Here is a 15,401-nt window from a genome sequence, read left to right as displayed (position 1 = left end):
AATTGCAATTTCTTATTGTGTTGATCCTGGGAAATAAAATCCATTAATAATCTTAGCAACACAGATCATATATTGTCATAGTGTCATTGTTCTTTATCTCTCCACATCACTATCTATATCTCTCCTTTCCCTTAGCCCTATCCAGGGCCGTCTTACCAGCATTATAGGCCCCCGGACAAAGCAGTGCACTGGGGGCCTACACTGGGGGCCTACACCTACACAACCACTCACAGGAATATAAATGTAAATGGTCGATAAAGGTAAACATATATTTATTGGTACTTCCAACAAAATCAGTGTTTAAACATTAAAAACCATGCTGTACAGCAAAGATGAATCAACACAAACTTTCGAACAATGGGTGGCGTCGCAAGCCGGCAGCCTCGCCAGCAGCTGTTCGTCCTTTCCACTTTTTTTTGTTTTTAGTTTGTCTAAAAGTGTGTTTTAGTGTGGGGGGCGGGAATTGGGGGAAACTGTTTTTTGAGTGTGTGTGTCAGTGTAGTGCAACTTTTCTCCAAGTTGTATTTCGCCCTCCCTCGCGACCTAACAGCTTGGATTGGTGCGTCCTTTCCCGGAGTCGGGTCCAGAGCTTCAGCAGCGGGCGCAGCGCGGACTTTCCATCGCGGAGCCGGGCGATCCCTTGCCGGGGGTCGCTACAAGAAGTGCTCCGATCGCTGGCCTGCGGCCTATAACATACTGAAGCCACGGTCTGTGGAGTTTCTAGCCACGGGCGCGGTGTGGACCTTAAGAGCTCCGACCGTCGGCCTGCGGCCTATAACATTGTGAAACCACGGACTGAAGCATGGGGCCCCTATGCTCTTGGGGCCCCGGGCAACTACCCAGCATGCCCATGCGTTAAGATGGCCTTGTCCTTAACCAGTCTGAAGAAGGGTCCTGACCCGAAACGCCACCCATTCATTCTCTCCAGAGATGCTGCCTGGCCCGCTGAGTTACTCCAGCTTTTGGTGTCCATCTTCTTATATTGTAAAGGTATATTGTACAAACATCGCATTTGATATAAAATTAAAGCTATCTTTCCATTAATTGATTGACTGATGACCATTTCCAGTTGAAATATTATTCAGATTGCCACACAAGAACAGAAGAACAGAGAACTCTCAAGTTCTCAGCCATATAATCAAGTATGCCTGAATTAGTTATGTTAGTGCAGCAAATGCTGGTAGATTTCATCAGTATCCCTATTAGTAGACTAAATATACTTTAATGATCAAGAAATCCCGTGCTTGCCAAGTACGATTATTCCTGCAGCACTGGTATCATAAACTCACAACGTTAAATTACAACAATATCAAAACACTTAACGATGATTATAATATTAAACACAAGTTCCTCAGTTATCCAACCCCCTTAACACTTCATTGTGGGAACTCAGCTGAATTTTACATTACATTTTGTGGGCTAAATTTAATCAAAACTGGAAACAGCTGGTGGGATTGTGAAGTGTGATTACTCGGTGTCAATTTGGTTCATTTGATGCTACTTGTGAAATTTGTGCTGCTTGATCATTTTAATAATCTCATTGTCCAATTAGTCCTGCTGTTGATTTACTTAGTGCCTTGTTACAGGAGGTGCTAGATTTCAGAGTACTTAAAGCCAGCCAAGTCCTTGTAATGGGAACTCATTGTCTCATTAAAGATAGACACATAAAGCTGGAGATACTCAGCGGGACAGGCAGCGTCTATGGAGAGAAGGAATTAGGTATGTTGCAAAGCCTACCTGAAGCGTCGTTGAAGATCTGCTGCTGAGGGTGTGCGCGATTTTGGCGCCGTTTAGAGGGGGCGGGTTTAAAACGCGATTTTCTCTAAGCTGTTCCAATCGAAAATGTTCAGCCTAGTTAATTATTAACGAAAAATCGCTGGAAGACCCCGTCGCAAAAGCTATTATTAGTTTTAAAGGCCTTGAATAATAGTTATAGTAGTTTAAAAAGCAATCTCTAAACCCGCGACCGCGAGCAACCGCAGGGTCTCATAAAGCAAATAGCAGAAGTTAGGTTGTATATTTTTACATTAAAAAGGGCTTCTAAAGATCCCTTTATACAAAGTTTAATATTGCGAGTAGCTCAATTTGGGCCCATTATATCCCGCAGTATTTTTCTCGGCATTTGGGGCACAAATCTACCGCAATGTGAACGTTCTAAACCAGCGCGTTCCACAGGGACCCACTGGAAAGCTGATTTAAAATGGGCATTTATTTACAGCAATTAAACACTAAATTCCTTCCATTTGGCCTATAAATTAATGTAAATGAGATTTAAAAATCATGTTTTATTGTGAATTATTTGTGAATATTATTTGGACATTTAGGCTATTTAAAAATGTTAATCATTTATTAAGAAATGGATAGATGTTTAGATCTAGTAATTGAAGTCTGAAATTAGCTACAATTAGGTAACTAACTACTTATATGCTTTAATTTCAGGTCATCCAAGTAAGATTATTTTATATTTGTTTCAGAATGCTTCAATCTATGATAACTGAAAATTTCATTCAGTTCTCTTAATTTTTAAGAAAGTTATGGGCTTTTGACTGTTCACGATCACAGCTTTTTTGTTATGTCCATAGAAAATCAATAGGGAACAAGATGCTCATTTCCCAGTATGAAAATGGCCATAACTTTTTAAATACTTGAGATATGAAAGTGAATTAGGTGTCAAATTAAACTTATTTTTATGCTTTATCTGATGGGATAAATTACAGACTTGATTTTTAAAATCTCAAAATTTTGTAACATTGCTAAAGGAATGAGTGACGTTTTGGGTCGTGACCCTTCTCCAGACCTGTCTCATTGTCTGTAACTCGTTTTCACCTAGCACACAGCTAACAATGGCACACAGAAGTGCTGGAGAAACTAAGCGGGTGCAGCAGCATCTATGGAGCGAAGGAGATAGGCAACATTTCGGGCCGAAACCCTTCTTCAGACGGGATGACCAGTCAGAAGGGTGACCAGTCTGAAGAAGGGTTTCGGCCCGAAACGTTGCCTATCTCCTTCGCTCCATAGATGCTGCTGCACCCACTGAGTTTCTCCAGCATTTTTGTGTACCTTCGATTTTCCAGCATCTGCAGTTCCTTCTTAAACACACAGCTAACAATGGTCTGTTTCATTTATCATTGTTACTATATATTTCATTAATTTGTTCTATGTCTCTCCACATCACCATCGATATATCTCGTTTCCCTTTCCCCTGACTCTGAGTCTGAAGAAGGGTCTCGACCCTAAACGTCACCAATTCCTTTTCTCCAGAGATGCTGCCTGTCCCACTGAGTTACTGATAACTACACCGGTGGAAACTGTGCCCAGGTGCTGCTCCTTAAAGACTGTGTTAGGGAACTGGAGCAGCAGCTGGATGACTTCAAGACTATCCATGAGAATGAGAGCTTTGTAGACAGGAGTTACAAGGAGATGGTAAGGTCTAAGGTGCAGCGTAGGTGGATGAACACAAGGAAAGGGAGTAGGCAGACAGCCAGTGACCCCTGTGGCCTTTCCCCTTCGAAACAGGTTTTTCCTTTTGGATAGATACAAATTGCTGGAGTAACTCAGCGGGTCAGACAGCAGCTCTGGAGAGACGGAATATGTGACATTTCTGGTCGAGACCCTTCTTCAGACCTTTTGGATACTGTTGGGGTAGAGATGACCCGTCAGGGGTGAGCAGCCTGTGGCACTGAGCCTGGAGGTACAGCAGGGAAGGGTGATATCAGGCAGAGCCATATTGGTGGGAGACTGGTTAGTCAGGGGGCACAGGAGATTCTGTGCAGCAATTAAGACTCCAGGGTGGTGGGCTGCATCCCTCTGCAAGGGGTTCAGGATGTCTTGGAACAGCTGCATGACATTCTCAAGGGGAAGGGGGAGCAGCCAGAAGTCATGGTACAAATCAGATAGATAGGAATAGGGATGAGGCCCTGAAAAAGGAATATAGGGAGTTAGGAAAACGGTTAAAAAGCCAGACCTCCAGGGGCGTGATCTACAGATTACTTACGGTGACACATGCTAGTGTGTTGTGAGAGGGGCTAGTTGAGGAGGTACTGTAACAACATTTGGACAGGTACATGAATAGGAAAAGTTTAGAGGGATATGGAACAAATGCAGGCAGGTTGGACTAGTGCAGATGGAGCATCTTGATCAGTATGGGCAAGTTGGGCCAAATGGCCTGTTTCCATGCTGGATGACTCTATTAATCTATATAGGGTTTGCTTTGTAGACACAAAATGCTGGAGCAACTCAGTGGGTCAGGCAGCATCTCTAGAGAAAAGGAATAGGTGATGTTTCAGGTGGGAACCCTTCTTCAGACTGGGTCACCTATTCCTTCTCTCCAGAGATGCAGCCTGAACGATGAGTTACTCCAGCATTATGTGTCTATCTTCGGTGTAAACCAGCATCTGCAGCACCTTCCTACACATAGATTTTGATTTATAATGGCTGTGGGCAGAAACCTTGTGTTGTGGGATGCGGAGAATAGGGATGGTGACTGCAGGCATTTCTTTATTTCAAAGCAGTATTAGCCACTCTGACACTCATTTTCCGTGACTGTCATTTACAGATGGAGGACATTTTCTTAAATAATATTTTTGATAAATATTTAAACTCCCTTATATTCCAATAACTAATCTTCATTTGTCATTTATCAAGATACAAAAGTAGCATGGACCTTTAGGCATAATTTTATTGTATTATATTGTATTGTAATTAATTTATTAGTCAAGTATGTAAAAACATACACATTATATTATGCAGATTTTAATTTTACATTAACTTTCAATCACGTTTTTGGTCAAATGGTTACAAGGCAGTGGAGGCTAATTCACTGGATGTATTCAAGAGAGAGTTCGATTTAGCTCTTAGGGCTAACGGAATCGAGGGATATGGGAGAAAGCAGGGACGGGGTACTGATTCTGGATGAGCAGCCATGATCATATTGAATGGCGATTGAAGGGCCGAATGGCCTGCTCCTGCACCTATTTTCTATATTTCTCAGTCCCAAAATGTGTGTGAATATTTTCAAGTCTCTTACCTCTTTTCCTAATGGCATTCCACTTCCTAACGCACAAGTTAAGCCAATGACCTTTGCTACAAATGTTTTTAAGGTGAGATATTCCTTTAGCACCACTCCACGTAGGATGGTCTTCATCTCTGGTATCCCAGAACCTGAGGAAAGAACATATATTTTGTGTTCAAATAGTGCCAAAGTAGTGCTCAATAACAGTACTTCAAATATACAATGAGTGGAAATTAAAAGTAAATAAGACAATGGTTAACAAAAGACTACCATGGATAATGCCGTCTTAAATAACGTGAGTTACGCCATTTTAAAATGGCACAAAGTATCCATGTTCTACAGAGATGCCTTTTTTTTGTAAATCAGCACCTGCAGTTTCTTGTTTCCACTTTATAGTTATACGAGTTATATTGCTTTTGACATGAATAATTCCTATCAATGTATAAGAATATTATTGTATTTATCGTATTGATGTACTAATCACATGTGCTTTGAAATGAAAGAACACAGAGTGCTGGAGTAACTCAGCGGGTCAGGCAGCATCTCTGTAGAACATGGATAGGTAACATTTCAGGTCAAGATCAAACCCGAAACATCACCCATCCAGGTTCTCCAGAGATGCTGCCCCATATGCTGAGTTACTCCAGAATTGTTTCCTTTTGTGTATTAACCAGCATCTGCAGTTAGTGAAACCAATTACAGTCATTTTTCCTAACCTTCCATCCCCTTCCAATTTTGGAATCAGAATCTGAATGTCTTTCAAGGTATTTTGTTCAAGGCCAACAAATACTAGAAAGTTAGATAAAAAGAAAATGACTTGAATAACCAGTTAACTGTTGCATTTATCTCCATGCTTGCTCAAACATTGGAAGAACAGTTTCACTCATTTAAAGTAAAAATCACTGCTTGAGCAAATGTAGGCGAGCATGTGTGTTACATGTGGAAATTATCTTGAATGTAGGAAGATACAGTAAGAAATGTAACCAATGTAGAAGTGACGAATAAAGGGCCTGTCCCACGGGCGTCATTTGCGTGTCACGCAGGTGGCACGCGAAGAATTTGTAAATCCCAAAATCCTGGGGCGCCGTGTGCGCCCGCGCGTCACTGTCTACGCCACCACGCACCAGCGCGCAACACGTGCGTGTCACGATGCAAAAATGATGTTGCGTAAATGACGCGCAAATGACGCCCAAGTGGGAAAGACCCTTTAGGATTTATTTAATGAAAGCTGATGGCAGTTGATGAATCACTTCAAGGAGCAAGTGAGGAATGTTGCCGTGAATGAAGCCCTACTAGACTGTTGAACCGAAGATCGACACAAAAAGCTGGAGTAACTCAGCAGGTCAGCATCTCTGGAGAAAAGGAATAGGTGCATTTTCGGGCCGAGACCCTTCTTCAGACTGGACGTCAGGGGAAAGGGAAACAGGAGATATAGACAGTGATATAGAGAGATATAGAACAAATGAATGAAAGATATGCAAAAAAGTAATGATGATTAAAGGAAACAGGCCATTGTTAGCTGAGCGCTAGGTGAAAACAAGTTACAGACAATGAAACTCAACAAGACAACTTTGAAGCTGGTACAACCACCTGGGTGGGGGTGGGACGGAGAGAGGGGATGACAGGGTTACTTGAAGTTAGAGAAATCTGTTGGATCACGGTGGAAATAACAGTTAAAGTTGCTGCAAAGCACAGAGGAAGTGAGCTAAGGTGACAGGGTGTGCATATGGGTGTCATTTCCATTTATGTGTTTTGTATGGACAGTGGATAGTGGAGGTGCAGAAACATTTAACAAGCTGGACAGTGAAAGTGGCAAATCCTTTGTACAGCAGAGGGTTGTTTTTAAGGTGAGGCTACACTCAAATATCACTTCATGCTATTTGAAATGCCAGTTTCATGCAAAGCTTTTGATTTAAATTAGTCCTGAAACTGAATGCATTGGCAGCATAGGAACTAGGACCAATCCCTCTGCAACTCATTTTAGTGCAAAAAAAAAAAAATGCAGTAGAAAGGACTAATGCTGTTGGCTTAATCATGCTGGCAGTGGTGGAAGTGGTGTTTGGCAAGCATGGTTTGCACATGGGCTTTGGGCTTGGCAAGCTATAGACAGCTGAAGCTCTTGGCTTATTGCAAGCCAAGAATTTCACTGCATTATTGAATGTTTGTGTATTTGTTACAGTACGTTATTTTTACAGCTGTATTGTATCTGAGTGAACAAATGTCACGGTAACAGGGTATAGGATATTGCAATGTGTATGGGGGGGGGGGGGGATTCTGGAACAATAGGTTTTATTCTAAAATTGTTTTGGACTTTATAGGATTCTTTAATAAAGCTTTCAGTATAATAGGGAAAATTCTTCCAGGTCATACAGAGGTGTAGGAAGATACTGCAGACGCTGGTTGAAACAGTCCCTGCGGCCCAAATTGCCCATGCTGTCCAAGATGCCCCATCTACACTGGTCCCACCTGCCTGTGTTTGGTCTATCTATCTATCTATCTATCTATCTATCTTCTTTTACTAAAACCCTCATCTTGTTTGTTTCTACGCATGTGAATGTGATCCCTGAACTATGCCAAAATGGTACAAGATAGCGCTAAAAATTTTGCACCAACTTAATCACAATTGTCCTGTGGTGGTTTGTGTCAAATTTGAGGAAGGACATTCTTGCTATTGAGGGAGTGCAGCGTAGGTTTACAAAGTTAGTTCCCCAGATGGAGGGACTGTCATATGTTGATAGAATGGAGCGGCTGGGCTTGTACACTCTGGAATTTAGAAGGATGAGAGGGTATCTTACAGAAACATATATGATTATGAAAATGTTTGGACACGCTAGAGGCAGGATACATGTCCCCGATGTTGGGGGCGTCCAGAATCAGGGGCCACAGTTTAAGAATAAGGGTTAAACCATTTAGAACGGAGATGAGGAAATATTTTTTTCACACAGAGAGTTGTGAGTCTGTGGAATTCTCTGCCTCAGAGGGCAGTGGAGGTCGGTTCACTGGATGCTTTCAAGAGAGAGTTAGATAGAACTCTTAAAAATAGCGGTCAGGGGATATGTGGAGAAGGCAGGAACGGGGTATTGATTGGGGATGATCATCCATAATCACATTGAATGGCGGTGCTGGCTTGAAGGGCCGAATGGCCTACTCCTGCACCTATTGTCTATTGCCTATTTTGATCTTCCTGCAGTAGGAAAGATGCCATTAAGCTGGAAAGAGTGCAGAGATGATTTACGAGGATGCTGCCAGGACTCGAGGACTGGAGCTACATGGCGAGGATGGACAGGCAAGACCTTTATTTCTTGGAGTGCAGGGAGGGGGCTGAGGGGGTGATCTCATAGAGGTGTATAAAATCAGGTGGGGAATAGATAGAATCTTTTTTCGAGGATCGGAGAAACGAGAACTCGAGACCATAGATTTAAGTTGAGAGGAGAAATATTTAATAGGAACCTGAGGGGTACCATTTTAACACAGAGGGTGGAGGGTAAATGGAACAGACTGCTGGAGGAGGTAGTTGAGGCAAGTAATATCACAACATTTAGCAGATATTTGGACACGTCCTAGCTTAGATGGGGCAAGGACAAGTAGCGCTGAAGAGCCAGTTTTTGTGCAGTGTGACACTGCTCAAAGTGGCTACTACCTTTCCTGCTCTGCGACAGTAAATACATTTCAAAAATAACTAATTTTCTATTGAGTCCTTTATCCACCCCATCATGAAATATGCTGAGTTCAGGCACTCTGGCACTTTCTCTTTCACCTTGCAGAATATTTTGCGGACATCATTACTTCTGAAAACCAAGTTTCACTTTGTATATTTTTTAGAAAACTAAGCAATTTTCCAGCGTACCTAAGGTTTATGGAAATAGTAATCATAATGATTTGCTATGTGTGCATCTTTTGCATTACATCCAACAGAATAGTGTCTAAATAAATAGAAAAACCGCTACAGCAAAATATTAAACATAACTGTGCATCAAAGGACATTGACAACATCCTGTACCATCAAAAATAAATTAGTACAACATGCAATCACAAGTGCAAAACAGCATCATATCAGCTAGCATCAATTAAGTAAAAATATCAGGTTATGACATTACAGCTCTGCTCCTAATTCTCGGTTCCTATAAGGAACTGCATCATCCTGGTGCCCTTTCTACTAATTGAACAGGTGTACATTTGCAGTTCTTTTCTGCTTTAATTTCATATTTCCAAGCTCTCCTTTTTAGCTCGAGTTGTCCAATTTAATGGAATGCCTTTGATTTATTCCTGCCACGTCATTGAACAGTTAATTTTCAGTAACTCAGCGGGACAGGCAGCATCTCTGGAGAGAAGGAATGGATGACGTTTCAGGTCGAGACCTTTCTTCAGACTGAACTTTCATCTGAACTTGCATTCTTCAGACTACGGATCAGTCTGAAGAAGGATCTCGACCCAAAACCTCATCGATTTCTTCTCTCTAGAGATTATGTCAGGTGCCGCCAGTTACTCCAGCATTTTGTGTCTATCTTCGGTGTAAACCAGCATCTGCGGTTCCTTCCTGTACAGTTAATTTTCAGTGCCATCCTGTGCAACAGACCAAAAACTCAGTTATTTTGTAAATGTAGAAAGCCACAGAACCTTTGCTAATCTAACCGTTACAGTACAAGCCAGATAAACTGCATTATTACAATTCAATTTCATTTATTTTCCGAATGGGATTACTATGACTTAATTTGAACAAGGCCTTGGGTTGCAACTCTTCATCAATCATACTGTCACCACAGCAAGAAAACAATATGGCCTGTGCATTTGAAATAAATGAACCAACAAAGTGCAACAAAAGTGGAATAATGTCCAAGAATAATTTGCAACGACTTTGTGGTGTGTGTCAGCAGCATAATTAGCATCTGTGTCTTTTTGTTGCCGTGCAGGCTTTGCCTCATTAACTACCTGCAGTAAATACAAAGCCAGTTGATTCAACACCAAACGGTCTCCCCGGATGAAATATAGAGAGTGATACAGTGTGGAAACAGGCCCTTCAACACAACCTGCCCACACCGGCCAACATGTCCCAGCTACACTAGTCCCACATGCCTGCATCTCTCTAAACCTGCCCTATCCATGTAACTGTCTAATTGTCTCTTAAACGTTGGAATAGTCCCTGCTACAACTACCTCCTCTGGCAGTGTGTTCCATACACCCAATAACCTTTGTGTGAAAAAGTTACCCCTCATATTCCTACTAAATATTTGCCCCATCACCTTAAACCTGTGTCCTCTGGTCCTCGATTCCCTTACTCTGTGCATCTACCCGATCTATTTCTCTCATGATTTTATACACCTCTGTAAGATCACACCTCATTCTCCTGTGCTCCAAGGAATAGAGTCCCAGCTTACTCACCTCTCCCGATAGCTCAGACCCTCTAGTAATATATCATAGACAAACTCAAAAGCCAAATTAAAAATTATATTACTTTAATCCAATGCATTTACCTGAAGTGGAATTTGGACAATGGAATGGGTGGCACAGTGGTGGAGCTTCTGCCTCACAGCACCAGAGACTAGGATCGATCCTGACTACAGGCAAATGTACTAATCATACATTGCACATTCTCATCCTAATCACTGATATAGACCACAAACAGAAATGTGCCCAGCACTGATCCCTGAGGCACACCACTAGTCACAGGCCTTCAGTCAAAAAACAACCACCCTCTATTACCCTCTGTTTCCTTCCCTGAGGCCAATTATCTGTCCATTCAGCCATCTCTCCCTGGATCCCATGCGATGTAACCTTCAGAGCAACCTAGCATGTGGAACTTTGTCAAATGCCTCGCTGATGTCCGGACAATGTTTGCCCTCATCAGCTTTTTTGGTTCCTTCTTCAAAAAACACAATCAGATTTGTGACACGACCTCCCACGTACACAACCAAGCTGACTATTCATAATCAGCCCTGTTGCTCTAAATGCATGTATATCTTATCCCTGAGCATACTCACTAGTAACTTTCTGAACACAGATTATAGGCACACTGTTCCAGAGCTTCCAGGCTTTTCCTTGCAGCCCTTCTTAAGTAGAGGCACAACATTAGCCACACTCCAGCAACTCACCCATATCTAATGATGATTCATATATCTCAGCCAAGACACTGCTCCCCACAATGTCCTTGGATATATCCAATCAAGCCTGAGAGATTTGTCTACCTTCATACGCAATATAAACCTCCTTGACTATAATACTGACTGTCCTCAAGGTATTTCCATTGACTGAGCCGATGTGAGCTCCCGGTTACCAAACGCATTTACACCCCTTCCCATTCCCACACTAACCTTTGTGCCCTGGGCCTCCTCCATTATCAGAGTGAGGCTCAACGCATATTGGAGGAACAGCACCTCACTTGGGCAGCTTACAGCCCAGTAGTATGAATACTGATTTCTCTAACTTCAAGTAACCATTGCTTTCCCTCTCTCTCTCCATCCCTCCCCCATCCTAGTTCTACTAGTTCCACTGCCCTCCTGATTAATGTTACTGTTTGTGTGCCTCGTTGTCACCTTCTCCTCATCCAACAATGAGCCATTCTACATTTTGATCATTGTTTGCCTTGATCTGTTGTTTTAATGCCTTATATGCTCCTTGTACCCCTCCATATCTTGCCTCCCTCTCCCCTGACTCTCAGAAGAAAGTTCTCAACCCGAAACGTCACCCATTCCTTCTCTCCAGAGATGCTGCCTGTCCCGCTGAGTTACTCCAGCACTTTGTGTCTATTCCCAGTCTTTATGTCCTTCTCCGCAGTAGAAACAGAGGATATACTAATTGAAGACCTTGCCCACCTCCTGTGGCTCCACACAGAGATGTCCGCTTTGGTTTCTGACAGGTCTTATTCTCTCTCTAGTTACCATCTTCCCCATAATGTACATAAAATCTCAGCTTTTTCCTTAATATTATCTGACAGCTATCTACTGCCTCCTGTTTTCCTTCTTAAGTATCTCCTCCAGGGATACACTTGCTCCCATCTGCCTATACTTGTCCCATGTTGTTATGTAGGTAATAGAAATAGTGTTACCTGCCTCCAAGTTAAAGGGGGAGGAGTGTTAGGTATGCGATAATTAGCATATGTAATTAGCATATGTAATTAGTGTCTTGTCATATGTTGTGCAAGTACGCATGTGCGGGGAGACTCAAGGTGGCGTCCTGTAGTAAAGAAGCTTGTAAGATTACTCCCGTGTCCGAGCCTTTATTCATGTGTGCTAAGCATCCCGAATACATAACACATGTCTCCTCCTTTTTCCTGACCAGAGCCACAATTTCTCTTGTCATCCTGGCTTCCTTACACCCACCTGCCTTGTCCTTCACTCTAGCAGGAACTGATCTCTAGTCATCACACTTTTAAAAGCATCCCACTTTCTTGACATTCCTTCGCTGCAACCAATCTACTGCAATCAACTTGACCAAGTTCCTGTCTAATATGATCATAGTCGACTTGCCCCAATTCAGACTTGCGGGTCTGCTCTGTCTTTAACCATAACTATGTTAAAGCTAATGGAACAGTGTCGTTGGTCCCATAGTGCTCACCCACAAACACATCAGTCCCTTGTGCTTCCCAATTTCCTCAGCGTGGATCAAGCTTTGCCCTCTCCCTTGTAGGGCCTTCTACATATTACCTGATTACTTGGGGAAACTTTCCTGAACACATTGACAAATTCCATCCCAACTAACCCTTTTGCACTATGACAGTCCCAATTTATATTGGAAAAGTTAAAATCCCCTATTCTAATAACGTATTAATCCTGCAGCTGCCTGCAATCTCCTGGCACATTTGCTCTTCTAATTCCAGTGGACTATTTGGGGGGCTGCAGTACACTCCCAACAAGGTGATCATGCCTTTCTTATCTCTCAGCTCCACCCATACAGCCTCAGTGGATGAACCATCAGTAATGTCATCTCGGACCACTGTTGTGACATCCTCCTTACTCAATAAACCATCTATATCTTTCCTTTAGCATCTGTACCCTGGAACATCAACCGAGATTGATCCCTGGAATGGCGGGACTGTCATATGAGGAAAAATTGAAAAAACTAGGCTTGTATTCACTGGAGTTTAGAAGGATGAGGGGGAATCTTATAGAATCATATAAAATTATAAAAGGACTGGACAAGCTAGATGCAGGAAAAATGCTCCCAATGTTGGGCGAGTCCAGAACCCGGGGCCACGGTCTTAGAATAAAGGGGAGGTCATTTAAGACTGAGGTGAGAAAAAAAGTTTTCACCCAGAGAGTTGTGAATTTATGGAATTCACTGCCACAGAGGGCAGTGGAGGCCAAGTCACTGGATGGATTTAAGAGAGAGTTAGATAGAGCTCTAGGGGCTAGTGGAATCAAGGGCTATGGGGAGAAGGCAGGCACGGGTTATTGATTGGGGACGATCAGGTAGAATGGCCATATTTATTTTCGGTGATGGAAAATTTTCAACTAGGAGAGAAGTACTGTACATGGGTTAAATTGTTATATTCTAACCCAACAGCTAGAATATTAACAAACAAAATGTTATCAACTAAATTTAATCTCTCTAGAGGCTGTAGACAAGGATGCTCACTATCCCCACTATTATTTGCTCTTGCAATCGAACCCCTAGCAGAAAGCGTTAGAAACCATCCAGGAATATTTGGATACAATACTAGAGACACAAGGAATAAAATCTCCTTATATGCAGATGATATACTAATATATATTACAAAATTAGAAACTAGTATTCCAAACCTATTAAATCTAATAACTCAATTTGGTCAGTTTTCGGGATATAGAATTAATTGGAATAAAAGCAAAATCATGCCAATAACAAAATTCAATTTACATACAATACAACAATCCCCTTTTAAAATAGTTAAAGATAAATTTAAATACTTAGGAATCTATGTAACTAAGACATATACCTCTTTATTTAAACTAAATTTCCCACCCTTACTGAATAAACTACATAAGAATATTCAATACTGGAAAACACTCCCCATTTCTATGCTTGGGAGAATTAATGCTATAAAAATGATTTTTTTACCGCAACTGCTGTACCTACTTCAATTAATTCCGATATATATCCCAAAAACTTTTTTCAAAAAAGTCGATTCCATTGTTACAAGTTTTGTCTGGGATTATAAGAATCATAGAATAAGTAAAAAACATTTATGTAAATCAAAGATAAATGGAGGTTTGGCTTTGCCAAATTTCTTATTTTATTTTTGGGCAGTCCATATTAAAAACATGAATTTCTGGCTGGAAGAAATGGATCAACAACCAGATTGGCTAATGATGGAAAAGGAAGACTGTCTACCTTTTGAAATTGGACCGATCATATTTGCCCCCACAAAACTGCACAAAAAAACCTATAAAGAAAACCCCATAATACATAGTGGAATACGAATTTGGAAACAAATAAAAAAAGATTTAAAATGGAATAATATACCACTCTGCCTTCCCATTGTAAATAATCCTTTATTCAAATCATCAGAACAAAGCTTAACACTCACAACAAACCAAAGAAATGTCCTCAACTACAGTATAATAACCGGGAGAAAATTAATATTAAAATTTTGGAAAGGCCCTACAACCCCCACAATTAAAATGTGGATTACGGAAATGACGGAGACCCTATACTTAGAAAGAATTAGACTTGTCTTAATGGACAAACAAGATCTTTTCCATAAAATTTGGGCTCCATTCATTAACTATCTGAAGGGATAGATTGGCACAGCACGAGGACCCAACTGAAACTTGAACTCAGGAACAGATGAAAAGCTATACTTTATAACCTACGAACCTATCTCCATTGATGTATTACAGGTAACCCATTCCACCTCCCTTGTTTTTCTGTTGTGTTTTTTTTTTTTTTTCTTTTTTATTTGTAACTTTCTACCCTCTCTTTTTCCCTCTTTCTATAAAAAATAAAAACACTAGAAGCAGAAGTAATTGATAATGGAAAATTTTAATAATGTATGACTGATGTATATGAAAAGTTTTTTTACTATAATATGTAACTACATTTTATAATATGTCTACTTCTAATAAATAAATAAAAAAAAATTTTAAAAAAGGAATCAAGGGCTATGGGGAGATGGTAGGCACGGGTTATTGATTGGGGACGATCAGCCATGATCACAATGAATGGCGGTGCTGGCTCGAAGGGTGGAATAGCCTCCTCCTGCACCTATTTTCTATGTAACTCTATCTATGTAACCTGCCAGTACTGTCATTCCAGATTTTTCAGATTAGCCAGATTTTTAGTTTAGTTTTAGTTTTAGAGATACAGCGCGGAATCAGGCCCTTTCGTCCCACCGGGTCCACGCCGAACAGCGATCCCCGCACATTAACACTATCCTATACCCACTAGGGGCAATTTTTTACATTTACCAAGCCAATTA

The 15,401-nt window shown here is 41.3% G+C and overlaps 1 protein-coding gene across 2 annotated transcripts in view; it reads right to left on the bottom strand.

Moving 5' to 3' along the window:
- Positions 1-15,401, bottom strand: part of clcn2 (chloride voltage-gated channel 2) — a 462,683-nt gene that overhangs the window by 255,734 nt on the left and 191,548 nt on the right. For both annotated transcript variants that reach the window (XM_033032183.1, XM_033032184.1), the window contains exon 5: positions 5,027-5,160. In XM_033032183.1, coding sequence (XP_032888074.1) covers positions 5,027-5,160 — 134 coding nt within the window. The remainder of the gene's footprint in view (positions 1-5,026; positions 5,161-15,401) is intronic.

Source organism: Amblyraja radiata, chromosome 13, assembly GCF_010909765.2.
Source record: "Amblyraja radiata isolate CabotCenter1 chromosome 13, sAmbRad1.1.pri, whole genome shotgun sequence".
NCBI classification, from domain to species: domain Eukaryota; kingdom Metazoa; phylum Chordata; class Chondrichthyes; order Rajiformes; family Rajidae; genus Amblyraja; species Amblyraja radiata.
The sequence above is the reverse complement of the archived record's forward strand: the minus strand, read 5'-3'. Positions and strand labels throughout refer to the sequence as shown.